Source organism: Diceros bicornis, chromosome 12 (genome assembly GCF_020826845.1).
Source record: "Diceros bicornis minor isolate mBicDic1 chromosome 12, mDicBic1.mat.cur, whole genome shotgun sequence".
Taxonomy (NCBI): Eukaryota; Metazoa; Chordata; class Mammalia; order Perissodactyla; family Rhinocerotidae; genus Diceros; species Diceros bicornis.
The window spans coordinates 45,462,221-45,479,895 of record NC_080751.1 but is presented as its reverse complement, the minus strand read 5'-3'; the positions used below and the strand labels follow the sequence as shown (position 1 = coordinate 45,479,895).

The 17,675-nt window shown below is 39.4% G+C and overlaps 1 protein-coding gene across 2 annotated transcripts in view; it reads left to right on the top strand.

The window, feature by feature from the left end:
• The window catches only part of ARHGEF33 (Rho guanine nucleotide exchange factor 33), a 47,434-nt gene that overhangs the window by 7,899 nt on the left and 21,860 nt on the right, over nt 1-17,675 (top strand). For both annotated transcript variants that reach the window (XM_058551386.1, XM_058551387.1), the window contains exons 3-9: nt 1,280-1,444; nt 2,023-2,144; nt 3,336-3,478; nt 6,279-6,338; nt 7,140-7,364; nt 11,765-11,894; nt 17,046-17,178. In XM_058551386.1, coding sequence (XP_058407369.1) covers nt 1,280-1,444; nt 2,023-2,144; nt 3,336-3,478; nt 6,279-6,338; nt 7,140-7,364; nt 11,765-11,894; nt 17,046-17,178 — 978 coding nt within the window. The remainder of the gene's footprint in view (nt 1-1,279; nt 1,445-2,022; nt 2,145-3,335; nt 3,479-6,278; nt 6,339-7,139; nt 7,365-11,764; nt 11,895-17,045; nt 17,179-17,675) is intronic.

The following is a 17,675-nucleotide window of genomic DNA, read 5'->3' as shown; positions in this document are numbered from 1 at the left end:
TTTAAAATAAGAATACTTGGGGGATACTTTTAATTATAGAATGAACCTTCTAAAAAGTTCTGTTTTAAAGAGAGATCTGGAGCTAAGAGTTCCTCTACTTAGCAGAGTGTAAGACCATAAATGTCAAGAAAGTAATGTTATTATTATCTTACTATTATTATCTAAACTTTCTGTCTGTTGAAAATGCTTTTTACATTTGTTCGATAAATAAAACTGAACTTTAGAAGTGCTCCATTTTCTCCACATTTCTGTTTGTGCTTAACTTTTTGATTTGCAACTTAAAGGAGGAGAATTAAAATTTCTTGAACACCTTCTATGTACCAAACATACATGGTGGCAGGCACTTTACCTACATTTATCAATTTAATTCTCAAGCAGCCCTGTGAAATAGATAATAGGTATTATATATATATATATATATATATAAATATAATAGGTATTATAGCTATTTTATGGATGAGGAAACTGCTACAAAGAGGTTAACCAACTTGCCTAAGGTCTTAGTACTTAGGAGAGAGCTCGAATTTCTACCTTATCTGACTCCAAAATTGACACCCTTTTCATAGCACGGAAGGTGACAATAGAAGTTCAATGTGTGCATTCCTACATGACCAGGCTTGACTGGTGAGGATGATTCATATGGCTGTCAACAACAGTGCTGAACTCCTACCATTGTAGATATTTCTGTGCCTTCCTAATGGATTAAAGCACACTGCCACTGAAAATGCCATTATCTCCTTTTCCATGACATCATCCAAGAATATAAAAAAAGACTTCTTCCTTTTCAAAGAAATTCTCAGATATGCTTAGTTATTACTCTTTAATCATTTAACTTTTTAAGGAAAAAATAACTGAATTTCTTCATCTTCTCATCACAACCAGGGATAATATGACCCATCCCTTCTTTGACGGAATTCGAAGAGTTACCAGATCAAGATTGTCTTTCACATGTGTTGCTTTTCAAGATTTTTAAAAATCTCATTTTAATCAAAGGTGTTAGAATAAATAGTACCTTGCAGGAATACTTGTAAACTTAATTATTTGCTTGCTTTCTTGTCACCATCAAGCTTCAGCATGTTCTGTATAAAAAAGACCCTCTTTTCCCTAGATGAATGGGGCCAAGGTTGCCTTAAGTTGTCCAGACTTTAGTCTACCAGTAAATGAGGTCTGTAGATTTTAAAGAGCCTGATTTCTCAAATAAAAGAAACATTCAACGAGTCAATGGTACTATTGATAATAATTTATAGCAAATTGAATTCACTCTTCGTGTATTATTTAGTTGCAGGCCCTAGCCTCTGAACTCAAAACTGGTTTCACAGAAGCGATGCAAGAACTGTCAAGAATTCAACATGGAGAATATGCTTTGGAAGAGAAGGTTAAGAGCTGCAGATGTTCCATGGAAGAAAAAGTTACTGAGATGAAGAATTCATTAAACTATTTCAAGGTAGGCCCCTCTTCTATTTCTCTGCTGAAGAGAGATTCTTGGTTTTAACAACAGAAGTAGAAAACTTGCATTTTTGTGTAGCAGCTAAATATAAGAATTTTCTCTCTGGCTCCTTCACTAATTATCGTGGAAAAAGATCTATTTCATGTTTTTCTTTCTTGGAGGTTTGTGTTAAAATCAGAGGCCACAGGGCCAGCTCGGTGGCACAAGTGGTTAAGTGCGCGCCCTCTGCTGCGGTGGCCCAGGGTTCACCGGTTCGAATCCCGGGTGCTCACCGACGCACCGCTTGTCAAGCCATGCTGTGGCGGCGTCCCATATAAAGTGGAGGAAGATGGGCATGGATGTTAGCCCAGGGCCAGTCTTCCTCAGCAAAAAGAGAAGGATTGTGAGATGTTAGCTCAGGGCTGATCTTCCTCACACACACACACACAAAAAATCAGAGGCCACAATAGAAGTAAAATTTTCATCTTTCATCCATTCAACAAATATGTATCAAAAGCTTACTGTGTACTAGATATTATGTTATATACTTTTATCCCATATGCCAGATTAAATATATATCGATCCTTATTTTCTAGGAAGAGCTGAGCAATGCCATGTCAATGATCCAGGCCATCACTTCCAAACAAGAAGAAATGCAACAGAAAATTGAACAGCTTCAACAGGAAAAGCGAAGAGAATCTCGAAAAGTGAAAGCCAAGTGAGTGTCTCACAAAAAAAATTGACCAAAGGCAAACTCGTAAGCAATGGCTTGTAGGGAGGCACCGGTAACACCTTCCCCATTATCAGTATATAGCTTAACTGGCCACTGAGGCAGCATGTGATGGAAGTTATAGAGCCATTAAAGTTGGTTAATACTAAACATAGATAGTAACTATTAGGGAAAATGCACTTAATACAATAGGAAGTTAAGTGAAAAAGATACACAGCGGCATGTAGAATGTGATTTCAACTGTGAAAACATGTAAAATAACATCTAGAAAGACATATTTAAAAATAATGATTGTTGGGGCTGGCCTGGTAGCGTAGTGGTTAAGTTCACACACTCTGTTCACTCTGTTTCAGTGGCCTAGGGTTCGGGGGTTTGGATTCCAGACTCTGACCTGCACACTGCTTACCAAGCCATGCTGTGGCAGGCATCCCACATATAAAGTAGAGGAAGATGGGCACAGATGTTAGCCCCAGGTCAATCTTCCTTAGCAAAAAGAGGAGGATTGGAAACAGATGTTAGCTCAGGGCTAATCTTCCTCACCAAAATAATAATAATAACAACAACAATAATAATAATGATTGTTGTGTTAGGATAGTGGAGTCACCAGTGGTTTTCCTTTTTTATTAGTTTTCTAAAGTTTCTCTAATGCTCCTATTATTTTACTTCTGCTATTGAAAATAAATTTATGTTAAACAATATGTCAATGAGGTTGAATCAAGTAATTTCAACACTGAACGTATATAATCCTTTTTGTTATAAAATAGAAATATGGCAATAATATTCGTGTGACCCTGGAGAATGGCTTATTGTTTTCAATTGAAGACCTGCTATTTCCGGGTACTTTTGTGTTGCCTTGTTAAGTAAATGTAAATCATCCCACGCACATTGTCACCACTGCAAACTCTAAAGATCCCGATGACAGGGAAGCCAGTAAGAGAAAAATAAGAATGTAGCTATTACAATTAGAAGGTGATTTATAGACATTTGAAATTTTTTCTCCAGCTCTGGTGATGAATTAAGTTGAACCATATAAACTGTTAGTCTTTAACCATTTTTAGTTTACGAAAACAGCAATTTTACAGGGTTCAACCTAATAATTTAGAAATTTTCTTGAATTATTTCAAACTGAATCTCTTCTTAACCCATCGGGTATTAAGACTCTTTGTTTTTCTTCCCTAGGAAAAGTCAGAAAGAAGAACACGGCTCACAGGCTGGGTCTGCTCAAGCACAAGGAAGTCCTTTCCGTTCCATCAATATCCCTGAGCCTGTTCTTCCGAATGAAGACTTTACAAACCTCTTGCCTTCTCAGGCCTATGAAAAAGGTACAGTTCACAGATCATATTGAATTAGCCACGCATTTTTTCCTTGATTCCTAAGGGCTTATGTAATAGCAAGAATGGGCTTAAGTAATTGTAAGAATGGGCTTCAGTCCTCCATCCTTACTAGATGAAGATGGTGTATTGCACAGAATTTTTCCTCTTATATCTGGAGTTTAGAGGAATCCAGAGGATCTGAGAGACTAGGAGAGTCTGCCACATTTTAAAAGATTTTCTTTTTTGGGAAAATACTAATCTGGGTATTCTAAATTTCAAATGGATTAGAAATAATTTATTGCACAATAATACTATATCCAGCATAGAAGAAAAATGATAAAAAAATATTTACTGTAATAAATTGTTTTATTTTCTGTATTACTTCTCAATCCTTGTCTCTCTGCATAGACGCAAAATTGTGTGTTCTGCCTTTTTTTCCAGCAAAGGTTTCACTGATATGAAAAAGGTCATATCTGCTCTAACTGGCAGGCAGTGACATCAGTGGCAGTCTAACTCTGTACTCCCCTTTCCCTGGAAAACCAGAGCTAGTGCTGTCTGTGGGCTGAAACGGTGACCAGCCACATCCCCAATCTGAGGGATGATAGAACAGATACTAGAAAATTGTCTGCGGGCAGTACTGAAGAAACTGGCTTTCTTTCCCAGGGATGTCTATAACAATGTTTGGTTACGTGTTTGCTATATCTTTGTATCCTCAACAATGTCAAGTATAGCACCTTATACACAGGAGCATGAATGTAGATATTAACATGGTTTAGATGAATTTTCCTCTTTTTTTTTTTTTTTGGTTGCATGTAGAAAGTCTCCAAAAGAAGCTCAATGACTTCTCAACCAATTGTAAGCTCCTCAAGGGCAGTACTGGTGGTTTTCTACTCTTATGGCTTGAGGAACAATGTGGCTCATATATTCATACACAATAAATGTGTTTTGAATAACTGATAAAAATCTAAATCAAATGGCTTTTAATTGGTATTAACTTCAAAGTTCAGATTTGCTTTTTTGTTGTTGTTGTTTTTGGTGAGGAAGATCAGCCCTGAGCTAACATCTGTTACCAAACTTCCTCTTTTTTGCTGAGGAAGATTGGCCCTGGGCTAACATCCGTGCCCATCTTCCTCTACCTTATATGTGGGACACCTGCCACAGCATGGCTCGGTAAGTGGTGCATAGGTCCGCACCCGGGATCCGAACCTGCGACACCCCAGGCCGCTGAAGTGGAGCACGTGAGCTTAACCACTACGCCAATGGGCAGGCCCCACAGATTTGCTTTTTTATGTTTAGTTTTTTATCCATTTGAGTACTTATTTTAGAGACTGATAGGTGCAGCCTGGGAAAACTCACTTGATCCCTGTGGAGAATGGGTTCAATGCAGGTGGCTCTGTTTTCTTTGTTCCATGTCATGGAGAGCATGACATAAAAGGAGGATTTTGATAGGGAAGAATACAGGATGGGCTTGGAAAGTCGAGGCCAGATTACTGCCAGATCTGGGGCAGCTGAACATGCTCACAAAATAAAAGATCAAATATTATATCTGCAAAGCGCCCAGATGGATTTAAATTAGCTGTTTAGTGGCAACTCGTCCTTCCTTCCCTGTTATATAGGCATGGCTTATATAACACAGTTTGTTCTACCGAGTTGCTGCAGAAATTTGGGAATAATGTTCCATAATAAGACATTCTCAATATGATTGGTGGTAGGTTATGTTAAAACTCAGGGTCAAAGTACCACACTTTCAGAAAGGGTTGGCTTACTTATAGTCAATTATAAAATGGTACAATTGTTATCTATTGCCCCAAAATTCTTTAGCTTAAAATAGCAAACATTCATTATGTCACGGATTCTCTGAGTCAGGAATCTGTGCACAGCTTAGCTGGGTGCCTCTAGCTCAAGGTCTCTTGTGAGATTGCAGTTGGCCATTCCAGTACCCATTCATCCTTCCTTCTATCCATTCACCTGCCCATTCATCCATTCATTCACCCCGGGCACTGATTTAGGGGGTGGGATGTAGGAATGAACAAAACAACAAAAATCCCTGCCCCATGGAGCCTTTGTTCTAAAGGAAGCAGACAATGAACAAGATAAATTAAATATGCAATATATTAGACAGTGACAAGGAGAAAAATAAGGAAATGCAGGTGTAGTTTTAGAGAGGGTGCCAGGTAAAGACCTGAAGGAAGTGAGAAAGTTACCTTACGGATAGCCAGGGGAAGAAAGGAAACAGCCAGTGCCAAGGTCCTGGTGGGAACATAACTGATATGTTCAAGTAACAGTAAGAAGACCAATGGGGCTAAAGCAGAGTGAACAAGGGAGACAACAGAAGATGCAGTTTAAGAAAAAGAAAGGAAACATCAGGCAGGGGAGGGGGCCAGATATTTTCGGACCTCGTGATAATTATAAGTTCTTCCGCTTTTACAAAGAAATGGGAAGCCACTGGAGAGCTAAGCAGAGGAGTGGCAGGGTCTGACTTACATTTTAACACCATCATTCTGGCTCGTCTCATCATTACCCTTCTCACCATCATAGTTAAACAATAATTTAGCTCTTACTGTGTGCAGTTTACAAGTATTAACTGACTTAATTCCTATGGTAGTCTATGAGGTAAGTACCACTTGTATCTTTTTACACAGGGGAAAATAGTGCTTGCCACACTATATTGTAATTTTCTTTTTTTACTGCTCTGTCTTCCCCAATAAACTGTAAACTCTGTGAGTCTGTCCCCAGTGCCTGACTCATAGAAGATGCCTGTCCATGTGAGTGGAATGAATACTGATTGAAAACTTGCCTTTCTTTGCAGCCCAAGAGTCCAGATCCATGCATGTAGGAGATAGTAATGTGAAGGGAATGATGGGTCCCGGTAAGCGGCTGTTCGAGTTCTCTTTTCTTCTAGCAATTCCACCCTTTCCCTTCTTCCACCTTCCCTGCTTCTGCTCCCTCAGTCCCAAATGAGGCATGAAAGAACTCAGGCAAGATAAAGCGTTATGGTTACTAAGATTCCAAGATGTGTGCTGGAGTAAGTCACTGACTCAGTTAAACCCAAGGAGAGAGAATGGGTGGGAAAGTTTAAGACAAAACCAGTATTCTTGGTTCTTCTGGCTCATTTCAATTACCAATGAATTAACATTTGCTGAGAACTCACAAGTGTATGTAGCACGACATAAATTTTCTATGGACCATACATTTTATAGTTTAATTTAAAACTATTTACTTAATAGACAACTCACCAGAATTTAATAAATTATTTCATCTCCCTTCTCTCCCTTCCTCCTTCCTTTCTGCAACTTACTATCATCAGGGCCAAGGAGGACAAATTCCAAAAGAAGACATTGTCTTGGGCACCCTTCTCCTTCCTCTTTCTATGTTTTCTTTCCTGGTGTGCTCACCTGAAAGGAAGCAGATATGAGGAGTCAATATATACTACTATAAATTAATTATATTGTTTTATAAATTTTTTTAAAAACTCCTTATTTAGTAGAGGATGTATACACCAGAAACAGAGAAAGGTGATCCTTTGCAACTGTGAAGACTTTTAATCCTTAATTGATATATTTAATTCTCAAGGGATAGTTGTCCACAAACGGGTATAATATTTAAGAGTTAGTAACAAATATAATTTTTTTTTAAAAGTCAGATCTTGATGACAGGTATTATTTTTCAGGAATGAACCCAACAACCCCAGAACCTGAAGAAAATATTAAGTCTTGCCTCTCGGCTGATATCCAATCCAAGGGCCATCTCCCATCTGGTGTGTGGAGGCAGCTTAAGGATGGTAAAGACTGGGGTGAAGAATATGTCACGAAAGACCACCCAGACAAACTCAAGGAAGTTGGGCAGGGCAGACACAGCTCCTTGGAAAATGTATTGTGTGAAACCTCTTTAGCTGGTAAGTCCCAAGGGGAAATGCAGGCTGAAATTTTAAAGAATAGGAAACCTCAGGGCTAGGATCCTTGCAACTTAGATTCAGTGTACAAATGAGACCACCTAGTCTCTTGTTTCCTTTTCAGATGAACAAACTAAAGCCTATAGAGGTGAAGGGACTCACCTGAGGTCACATGGCCAGCTGGGACTACTACCTAGATTCTGGGTATCCATGATACTTAGTAATGTGTGCTTTGGAAAAAAAAAAAGGCATAAGGTTGGTGGAGAAGAAGGCAGAATTTTGTGAACCACTTATTCAGTGATGCAGAATCTTCAGTATATGAATCTTGAGCCAGCCCTGATGGCCTAGTGGTTAAAGTTTGGCGCTTTCACCGCTTCAGCAGCCTGAGTTTGTTTCCGGATGGCAGAACCACACCACCTGTCTATCAGTTGCCGTGCTGTGGTGGTGGCTCACATAAAAGAACTAGAGGGACCTACAACTGTGCACTGGGACTTTGGGGAGGGAAAAAAAAAAAAAGGAAGATTGAAAAAGATGTTAGCTTAGGGCGAATCTTTCCCTGCAAAAAATAAAAAATAAGCCGTACCTATATTAAAATGTACATATATATAAATCTTGTACCGGTAGCCTACCACCAAAATGTCAAGCACTGTGACAGGGTCTAGTCTCCCTTCCCCCTCCCTTTTTTCCCTCCTTCCTTTCCTTCAAATCTTCAGTCATTACTGAACGCTTACTATATGTCAGACAATGGCAGTTCCCTCCAACTGTTTTGTGGGAGGTAATTTTTAAAAATTACCTTTTATTATCAAATACATGAAAATAAACTAAAAGGTTTATTACGAAGAACAGCAGCAACCGCTTTAAATTCTTTTGACAGTTTCTTCTGGTACTTGCTTCCATGTTTTAGAAAAAGTTTATGCTAGGGCTGGCACAGTGGCATAGTGGTTAAGTTTGTGTGTGCCACTTCAGCAGCCCGGGCTTTGCAAGTTTGGATCCTGGGTGCAGACCTACACACTGCTCATCAAGCCATGCTGTGGCAGCGTCCTGCATATAAAGGAGAGGAACATGGGCACGGATGTTAGCCCAGGACCAATCTTCCTCAGCAAAAAGAGGGGGACTGGCAACAGATGTTAGCTCAGGGCTAATATTCCTCACCAAAAAAAAAAAAAAAAAGTTTGTGCTGCTATTTTTTTAATCAATATTTTATTGACAGTTAATTTACATAGAGTAAAATTCACAAAGCCCTAGTTTAAGCTCATTGACTTTCTATATATGTAAATCCTCTTGTGACCACTACCCAGATCATGATAGACGATATTTCTGTTACTCCAGAATGTTCTCTCATGCACCTTTCCAGTCAATACCCACCCACAGAACCACTATTCTGACTTCTGTCACCATAAATTAGTTTTGTCTGTTCTTGAACTTCGTATAAACGGAATAATACAATGTGTACTCTTTTGTGTCTGATTTCTTTCTCCCAACATAATGTGCAATGTATAATTCATTCAGTGGTTCTTTCCTTTTTATTAATCATATTAAAAGAATTTACCACAATTTGTTTATCCATTCTCCTGTTGATGGACATTTGGCTTGTTTCCAAGTTAGGGCTATTATAAATAAAACTGCTATGAATATTCTTGTACAAATCTTTTTTAGGATGTATGCCTTCATTTCTCTTGGGTGTATACCTAGGAATAGAATCTTTAGGTTATAGGATAGGATTATGTTTAACTTTAAAAGAAAATGTAAAGCTGTTTACGAAAGTGGTTGGGACATTTTACATTCTTACCAGCAATGTATGAGAGTTCCAATTGCTTCACATCCTTCCCAGTATTTAGTATGGTCAGTCATTTTAATTTGAGCCATTCTTGCAATATACTGGTATCCTATTGTAGTTTTAGTTTGCACTTCCCTGATGACTGATGATGTTGAGCATCTTTTCATATGCTTATTGGCTATCCGTATATCCTCTTTTATGAAGTGCCTGTTGAAGTCCTTTGTCTAACTTTTAAAATGGGTTGTCTTTTTATTGTCTATTAGTAGGACTTCTTAATATATTTTGGATATGAGTTCTTTGTCAGATATATGTATTGAGAATATTTTATTCCAGTCTGTGGCTTGCCTTTTCACTTTCTTAATAGTCTTCTGATGAACAGAGGTTTTTAATTTTGATGAAGTTCAATTTATCAGTTTTAAACTTTTTAAATAGATTGTGACTTATGTGTCCTTCCAAGAAATCTTTGCTTAGCCCAAGGTTGTAAAGATTTTATAGTTTTAGCTTTCACATTTAGGTTTATAACTTAATAATGAATAAATTTTGATGTGTGGTATGAGGAAGGAGTTCAGGTTCCTTTTTTTCCCATATGGCTATCCAGTCACCTCAGCACCATTTATTGAAAAGACCTTCCTTTCCACGTTGAATTTCGTATGGAAAGTCAAGTGATCATATATGGGTGGGTCTAATTCTAGATTCTTTCTTCTTTTATTCCAATTAGCAGAGAATTGACATCTTGACAGTACTGAGTCTTCCAACTGAAGAACATGGTATATCTCTCCATTTACATAGATACTTTTAAATTTTCTTAACAATTCACAGAAAATCCATCATTTACATTTTTTTTATTTTTAAAGCATTTGCCCTAGAGACCTCTGTCATCCTACTCCATTCTGGCCCATTGCATGGCTGCCATCCTAGGACTTCCCAGCTTTCCTAGAAATTCACTTCATATTTCTCCTATGTTACATTCCTGTTTGTGTGTGTTTTTTTAAATCTTGTGCGTCCTTCTTTGGTTCTTGCTTTACTCCTTATTTTGATGGAAACTATCATCCAGTATTTCCCACATACTTCCACATATGTTGATAATTTAACTGAATATAAAATCATTTTCCCTCATCATATTGAAGCAATTATTCCATTGTTTTCTTACTTCTAATATGATTGTTGGAAAGTCCAATACCATTCTGATCCTCAGTCCTCTATACATTACCTGATTTTTCTCTCTCTTACCTTTTAGGATCTTCTCTTCATCTGTGGTGTGTTAAAGTTGTAGTGTGCCTTACAATGATGCGTGTCTTTTTCATTATTTATGCTGAGCGCAGTGAGCCCTTTCCTCTGGAAATACATGTCATAGTATTTTTTTTCATTATTAACTTGATAATATCTTCTCATCCATTTTCTTTCCTTTTTCTGAAACTTCTGCTAGTTTGACGTTGGATTTCCTGGATTGATTTTCTCCACTGCCATCTTATTCTCTTCTATTTTTCTTCAATATGTCGCTTTCTTGTTTTTTTTTTGGGGGGGGGGGGTTGGGTGAGGGGGAGGCAAGGGATTTCCCTGACTTTATCTTCTACTCTTTTATCTTTTAAAAATGCCAAAAAGTTTCTTCTTCTTTTTTTGGATTATTCTCCTTTTTAAAAAATAGCATCTTGTAATTAATAAATGCTAGAATATTTTTCTCATATCTTTTTGAGGATATAAATTATAAGATTTTTAAAAAGTTTTCTTTTGTTTCTGCATTGTCTGTTTATTCATGGTTCCCCCTCCCATTTTGTAAAAATATATGTGTATACACTTTTTTCTTCTCTTTCTTTTATGGTGTAAGCTTGATTTGAATGTCTGAGGATCCTTAGCTAATTATTTATATCTAAGAGAGAGGCCCTAAATACAAAGAAATCTGAAAAGTCTCATTTGGCCAAGCTTATGGATACATGGGCTTCATTATCTGCTGATCAGGTGGCAAATTAACTTTTTGACAGGTGATCTCTTTGTGTCAGTGTCTCTAGCCTTTTTTCCTTGGGCAGTTCAGCTTCTCTGGTGGAAGATCCTCCAGTCTCCTGCCTGAAGAGTCTAAGTCTGGCTGCTGGCATTCTGGGAACTGCAGGGGAAGGGGCTGAGGGGAATCTCACTGTTGAGAATGCAAGCCTTCTCTGAGTTCCTTTATTTTCATTTTAGCATCTCAACTCTGACTCTACTATGTCTGATGTCTTTAGCCAAAGTCCCAGAGAGCAGGGCGTCTCTAGTTTAATTTTTCCCATTTCCCATGGGGTGCAAATGAGGAAGCCATCTGGCATGGGGGTGGGGACCTGGAAGTTCAATTGCACTTTATATAGATTGTGTCTCCTGTTTTCAACATTGCCCCTTACTTGTACTTTCTGTGGTGCCTCCAATCCTTGAACCTTTCTGCATCTCAGCAGATTTCCCATCTGCAGATGAGAACACCAAGGTTTTGTGCCTTTACCCTGCTGAATTATTTACCATGCCTCCATTCTGTTTTTCCGTCTTCCAAAAACTTGCTGATGTCTCTTTTTATTACTCTACACATCTTTGTATTGCTTTCTATCATTTAGTAGGATTTTGGGAAGGAGGGGTTAACAAAAATTCCCTCTTTGGTTTATTTTTAAAGCTAAAAGACAGACTGTGGCTTTAGAACTGCTTGAATCAGAAAGAAAATACGTCATTAACATCTCTCTGATCCTGAAGATCAAGGCAACATTCCAGGGGTCAGATGGAAAGAGGAATTCAAAAGAGAGAAGGTATCCATGTATTCATTGCCTTTGCTTTTCAGATTGATTAAGATTTAAGGTAAGTTGTTTATTGTTTCCACTTCGGGAATTCTGGGACCTGTGAAGAGTTCCAGAAATAGTCTTGGAAAAGAGAATAGGCAGTGACAGTAGGTAACCCCTGGCAAGTCTCAAATTTAGATTTTCAGCAGATAAGAAAATGGGTATAGTCTCCTGGGCCTTCAGTGTCCCTGGCATGTCTATTAAGAACCTAAAAGGAGAATAAATGCTATAGGGAGGGAGCACTGCTCTCTGTTGCCGTCTGCATATCCTCCTGGGATCACAGGTGTCATGGAGGTACAAGGGTAATGGATGCAGTGGAGGTCTGAAGCACTGAGTGGCCATTAGATAAATGATACAGGGCTGATGTAACTCTGGACTTGGACCTTTCCTATCATTTGTTCAGGTGATCCCACAGTACCAGATAATGCATGAGTGTGTGGTGTTGTGTGCGTATCTGTGTGTGTATACCTGTGTTGCGGGGCAATGCTTCCACAGGGTCTGCGGTGTAGCGTAACAGCATGCTAGCCCCAAGGTGACAACCCTCCTTGATCTGTATGTGTTCATAATCTTTAGATTTTCTCTGCTTCCCTCTCTGTTGGGAGAAAGCAGGAAGGACGAAACAATGATTTGGTGGAAAAGACTATGTAACGAAGATGTAATAATCCAGATTAATTGAGGAAAAGGCCAATCCAAATGATGGAAAATCTGGATTATGGACTATTATGGACAAATGTAGCATTATTACTTTAAATATTCTCTCAGGTAATATACACTGGTGGATCACAAATTGTGACTCCACCTAGGGAAGCCCCTAATTGTAATTTCCTGCTCCTTATTATCCCCCCAATTTTACTTGGTTTTGCAGCTGTTAGAATACACCAAGTCACCAAAACACAATGCTCACCTATTTAAATAACTGAGGTGAGAAAATATTCCCTGACAAACCCACAAGTGGCTTGACTATTTTCAAGAATTATTTTACTGTAAAACTGTGGTAAACAAAATAGAAAGTAACGAAGAACAGAAAGGGTAATGTGGCGCAGCTAAAGCTATGACTAACAGAGGCTCTGGACTGGGCTTCACCTTCTCTCAGTGGCCACCAGATTCTTGCTGGTCCTTCCTTCCCTATGGCCACGTAATTCTCCCTCCTAGACCTCAATCCAGCTTGTCCTATGCCTCCCCCCTCCCCAAGATTGTCCCTTCAGCCCTCAGAGAAGGCTCTACGGCCTCTAGTTATCTTGCTGTTGCCAAAGACCTGCTCAGTTTACATTACCCAAGTCTAAAGCTGAGTCTACCTTTTGGTGTGACTTTGTTCCACATCTAAGATTCTAAGCCAGCAGCATCTCTTTCTAGTCTCTGAGAATTTGGGGACCAAGCAATGAAAGAGAAAGCGAGAACTGTTTACACTGGATCACAGTAACCAGGCTCTGTGCTAGGCACTTCATTTATAACTTCATGAAATCTTCACAAGAACCCTGTGAATCCTACCTTATAGATGAAGAAACTGAGCTCCAGAGGGTTAAGGCCTCATAGCCAATTAGTGCCAGAATTCAAACCCTATCTGACCCTGTACCTTGTGCTCTTTCAACATCACACTGCTTCTCTGAGGACCTTGTGGTTTAAAAAACACCACCTTGACTAACAGCAATATGTCAAGTTTCTCAGATAACCAGAAGCAGACTTTCTGCCTCTCTCTATTTCAGGACTCAGGCTTCCTTTTAACAGCCCATAAGCTGTTTTATCAAGTAGGGATGCTGGATATGTTCTTAGCTCACTGAGGCTCTTTTCTACTTGCTGTCACTTCCTGCTTCTCTAAGATGTTCTCTTGTGACACATTACTGAGGAAGGAGTGGACATTTCTCCCAAAACTTGAGATTAAAAAAAATTAAAACTGCCGCATAATCCTCAGTGAAAGTAAAATAACAGTTATTTCTCAAATCCATGATAATACTATTCATGTTAGTTATTACTAAGCTAACCCTCTTTTTTCTTTTCATAGAACAAGAAGAGAAAACCTTCAACTTAATACTCTTATCACTAATATGAAGTCTCTGGATCTGAGCTTTGCAATGTCGCCATTTTTCTACCCTAGGATTAGATTTTCATTATCTTTCTTTACTCACTATATTTCTTCTTTGTTCTAAGCTTTTCTGAAGCCTCTATGTGTACTTTAAATAGACCAGTGGAATGAAATACAGAACAGAATGAGACCATTCCTTTTCCCTGTTGGTGTTTTTCCTCATGCAAAGATGAAAATAAATCTATTAACATTTACTATCTTTCCCATCACAAACCACAAGGCTTCAGCCCTTTTTACCCCTGTTGAGAAGTAACCTGGGTGTGAAAATGACATCCACCACAGCTACAACCTGACCCTCAAACCTGAGGTGGCCATGTCTTCTCAAACCTATAAAATAAAACTTCGGGTTTTCCCTAAAAAAAAAGTGAAGTGCTCAAGAGCCTTCTCAGCCTTTTTCTAGCCAGACCTGCCCATGGCCGAAAGAGCTGCGAGCTGCAGGGGCACAGGCTGCCAGCTGAAGCCTGAGAGGAACTTGCGGGCTATTGCTCATTTGTTGGAAGATCACAGAAATTGGCGTTCTTGACTATTTCTCTCTGATTCACCCAGGTAGACCCACAACCTCAGGATCAAACAGCCCCGTCTGAACACTCATGGGGAGGGGCAAAGTCAGCTTGACAGGATTGTCAGTTAGCTTTATAAGCTAAACTCCAGTGCCACATCCACCAAGAACTCAACAAGCTGTGTGCTACAGATCACCACCAGGTGGCACACGTTTAATTATCGATGCCCATCAAATTTGGTTGCATCCTGCTGCTGAAGCTCAGGAGTTACTTTGGCCTCAAACTGAACTGGCAAGAGCTAAATTATCAACTTGAAACTATAACTGGATTTTCCTTCATTGCGTTTAGTTTATTTCCCTCATTGTTTAAGCACTGTATTGCGGGAGTTGAAATAACTTTGAAGGCTTTAAAAAGAATAAACTATTCATGTTGCCATAATTTCACCCCTAGTGAGGAACAGAAAAGAAGTTGAGCACTTAATACTTTCATCTTCGTGAAAAAGTTTCTTCTGGGAGTCACGTATGGCTCTAGGCAAACAGCGAAATAGGTTAAGTGTGTCTATACTTCTTGCCTTCTTTCTCCCTCTGCTCTCTGTCTCCTGGTTCACCTCCTCTACGCTCCTCCCCAATCTCAAATAACATCCTTATTAAATTGAAAAAGATTTTAAAGCCTGTTTTCAATATTTGGTACAGAACCCACTGTAGGTCATTGCCCTTCATGTAACTTATGTGCTTTCACGATGCTTGATGGGAGCATTAGCCTTCTCTGACACCAGTGGACAGTCCAGAAGGACGTTGGTACCAGCTCTCCAACTCTGCAAATACACTGGCACTATGTAGCAGAAGGCAGCTTTCTCGAAAGGAAAAAAAGAAAGGGAAAGGAGAGAAGAGGAAAGGAGAGAAAAAGAAAAGAGATAATCCAAGACGTATTACATGACCTATATGGACAACCCAACACAAGGTTAGATCTCACCATAGTGCCCTAACAGCTTTCAGGGTCTCACCAGGAATGTTACCCAAAGTCATCCATAGCCTCTGGGTGGGGAGAAATCTTTCCCATCTAGATATTTTGCTGGCGCAGTGTTTCACTCTTTCGGTTTGATCAGCTGTGCTTTCCTCCATCAGCTTCATGGTCTTCTCCCAGTCAGACCGTGTCCTAGCCGACCCTCTGAATTCCCTCTGATCTGGACAGGGATTACTTAGATCTTCCAAGCCCGCTTCTCCAGGTGTAAGAGCTCTGATCAGGAGGCCTCTCCTCTTGTGCTTACTGATCAGCTGGCTTCACATACACGGAGACTCATGGTGCAGGGAGGTGGAGGGGCAGAAGATGGGAGTGGAAGGAATCCTTTTATCTTTTCACAGGGGGCTGTGTACACTATTCTGGTGTTCCTGTGTCTTCTCTGAGCTACAGCCACAGGGGAGTCTTTGCTTTACTTGGAGATGGGTTGAAAAAACCTCTTCTCAAACTGGTGTCCTTCTTACTGTTCTCAACAAAGGTCTGCTTGTTCAGGGTTGGCAAAGCACCCTAATTGTCCACTAATTTACTCTCATTAGATCCTGGGGAAATATCCAAATAAGTTCAGCTCTCAGTGACAAGCAGGTCATCACTTTCACCTTCGTTAAACTTGTGGTCTTGAAAGCACAAGGGAACCTACTTTCAGTTCCGCTAAGTCACCAAGTTAGAGCGCAAATCCTTGCTGTAGCCCAGCAAAACTCCAATTACTTCTATTTCTTCCTTCCTCTTTCCTATATACCTCTGATCACCCCACCCTTTTCCATCCCCCTTCTTCTTCCCCCATGATTCTCTTTCTATCTCTGCTCTCCATCCCTTCCTTCTCTGACTTCTGTCTTCCTCCCTTCACTTGCTCTGAAATAATGAGGCATATTGAGAGATGGGGAAGCGAGATATGATAATAGTAAGAGAGCTCTGGGCAACTCCAGGGAGTAGCAGGCGAGGCCTAATTTGTAGCCTCCCCAGGCAAGACTCTGTCCTTGCCCCGTATTCCTCATAGAAGCTGAAAGAAAGGGAAAAAGGAACACTTTCATACCCCCACCCTCTGAGCTTTTAATGGTTGCCTTTAAACAAATTTTCCTACTTACTCAAGTGGCAGTCTCCTACGTAGTAGCTGAGAATGACCAAGTGCTACCTCAGTGCTGTCATCTACAACACTTATTAGAATAGACTATTTTGCACAAGCGAGAGTAACTTTAAAACATCAAAAAAGATTTCCTTTAGAATTTCCACTGAGTGTCACATAAATGAGAGTGTACTAGTTTGGTTTACAACGTCTAGTCAAGTGATGTGCTCTTTGTTAGTTCCGTGTGCGTTTGTATAGGAGCAGTCAGTAAGGGGGTCTTTCTATAGTCTGAGGATACGTGCCATGAGGCCTACAATGATAAACCTTTTTTTAAAATCCTAAATGCAGACCTGTGACAGAATATTTTGAATGACTTGGAAAATGGGACCTGCTGCACATGTTCTTGTAGGGTCTTTTCTTCTCTACACCTGGTTGGTGTCATCCTGTCTCTATTGTGTTTCAAGTCTCTTCCCCAGCTCTTTACGGTACCTTGTCCAGCAGCACTTGGATTTGCTTCACGCTTTGCAGGAGAGGGTTCTGAAGTGGCCACGCCAAGGAGTCCTTGGAGATTTATTCCTTAAGTTAACAAATGATGAGGTAAGCTTTTTTTTTTTAATCCTTTATAAATTTGAATTATATGCACCTGTGTCTCTCTCGTCTGCTTCTCTTAATGGAGAATCTAGAATCAGTGAATTTTAGAGGAACTGCTGAGATCTAGTCTAAACTTCTCATTCTACAGATAATGAAAGTTCGAAGAAATTAAAAGCCTTTGCTGTTATCACCCAGCTAGCTGGATAGTTGTAGATCTGTGACTAGAACCCAAGTCTTCCAACTTCTAGTCCATCACTTTCCGCTGTACTGTCATAGCCCAATGTATTCAATTACTGTACTATAATTGAATATGCACATGTATGTGTATGTGTATTTCTGTATAAATATATGTAGACACACATATATATCTATACATACATATAAAATAAGTATATGTGTGTACTTTCATACACAATTTCATTCCTGAGAGATTTTTAAAAACGTGACAGGCAGCTATTTGTCTTGAATGTTTTTTGTTTTCACCTCCTTGGAGAAAGGGTGCT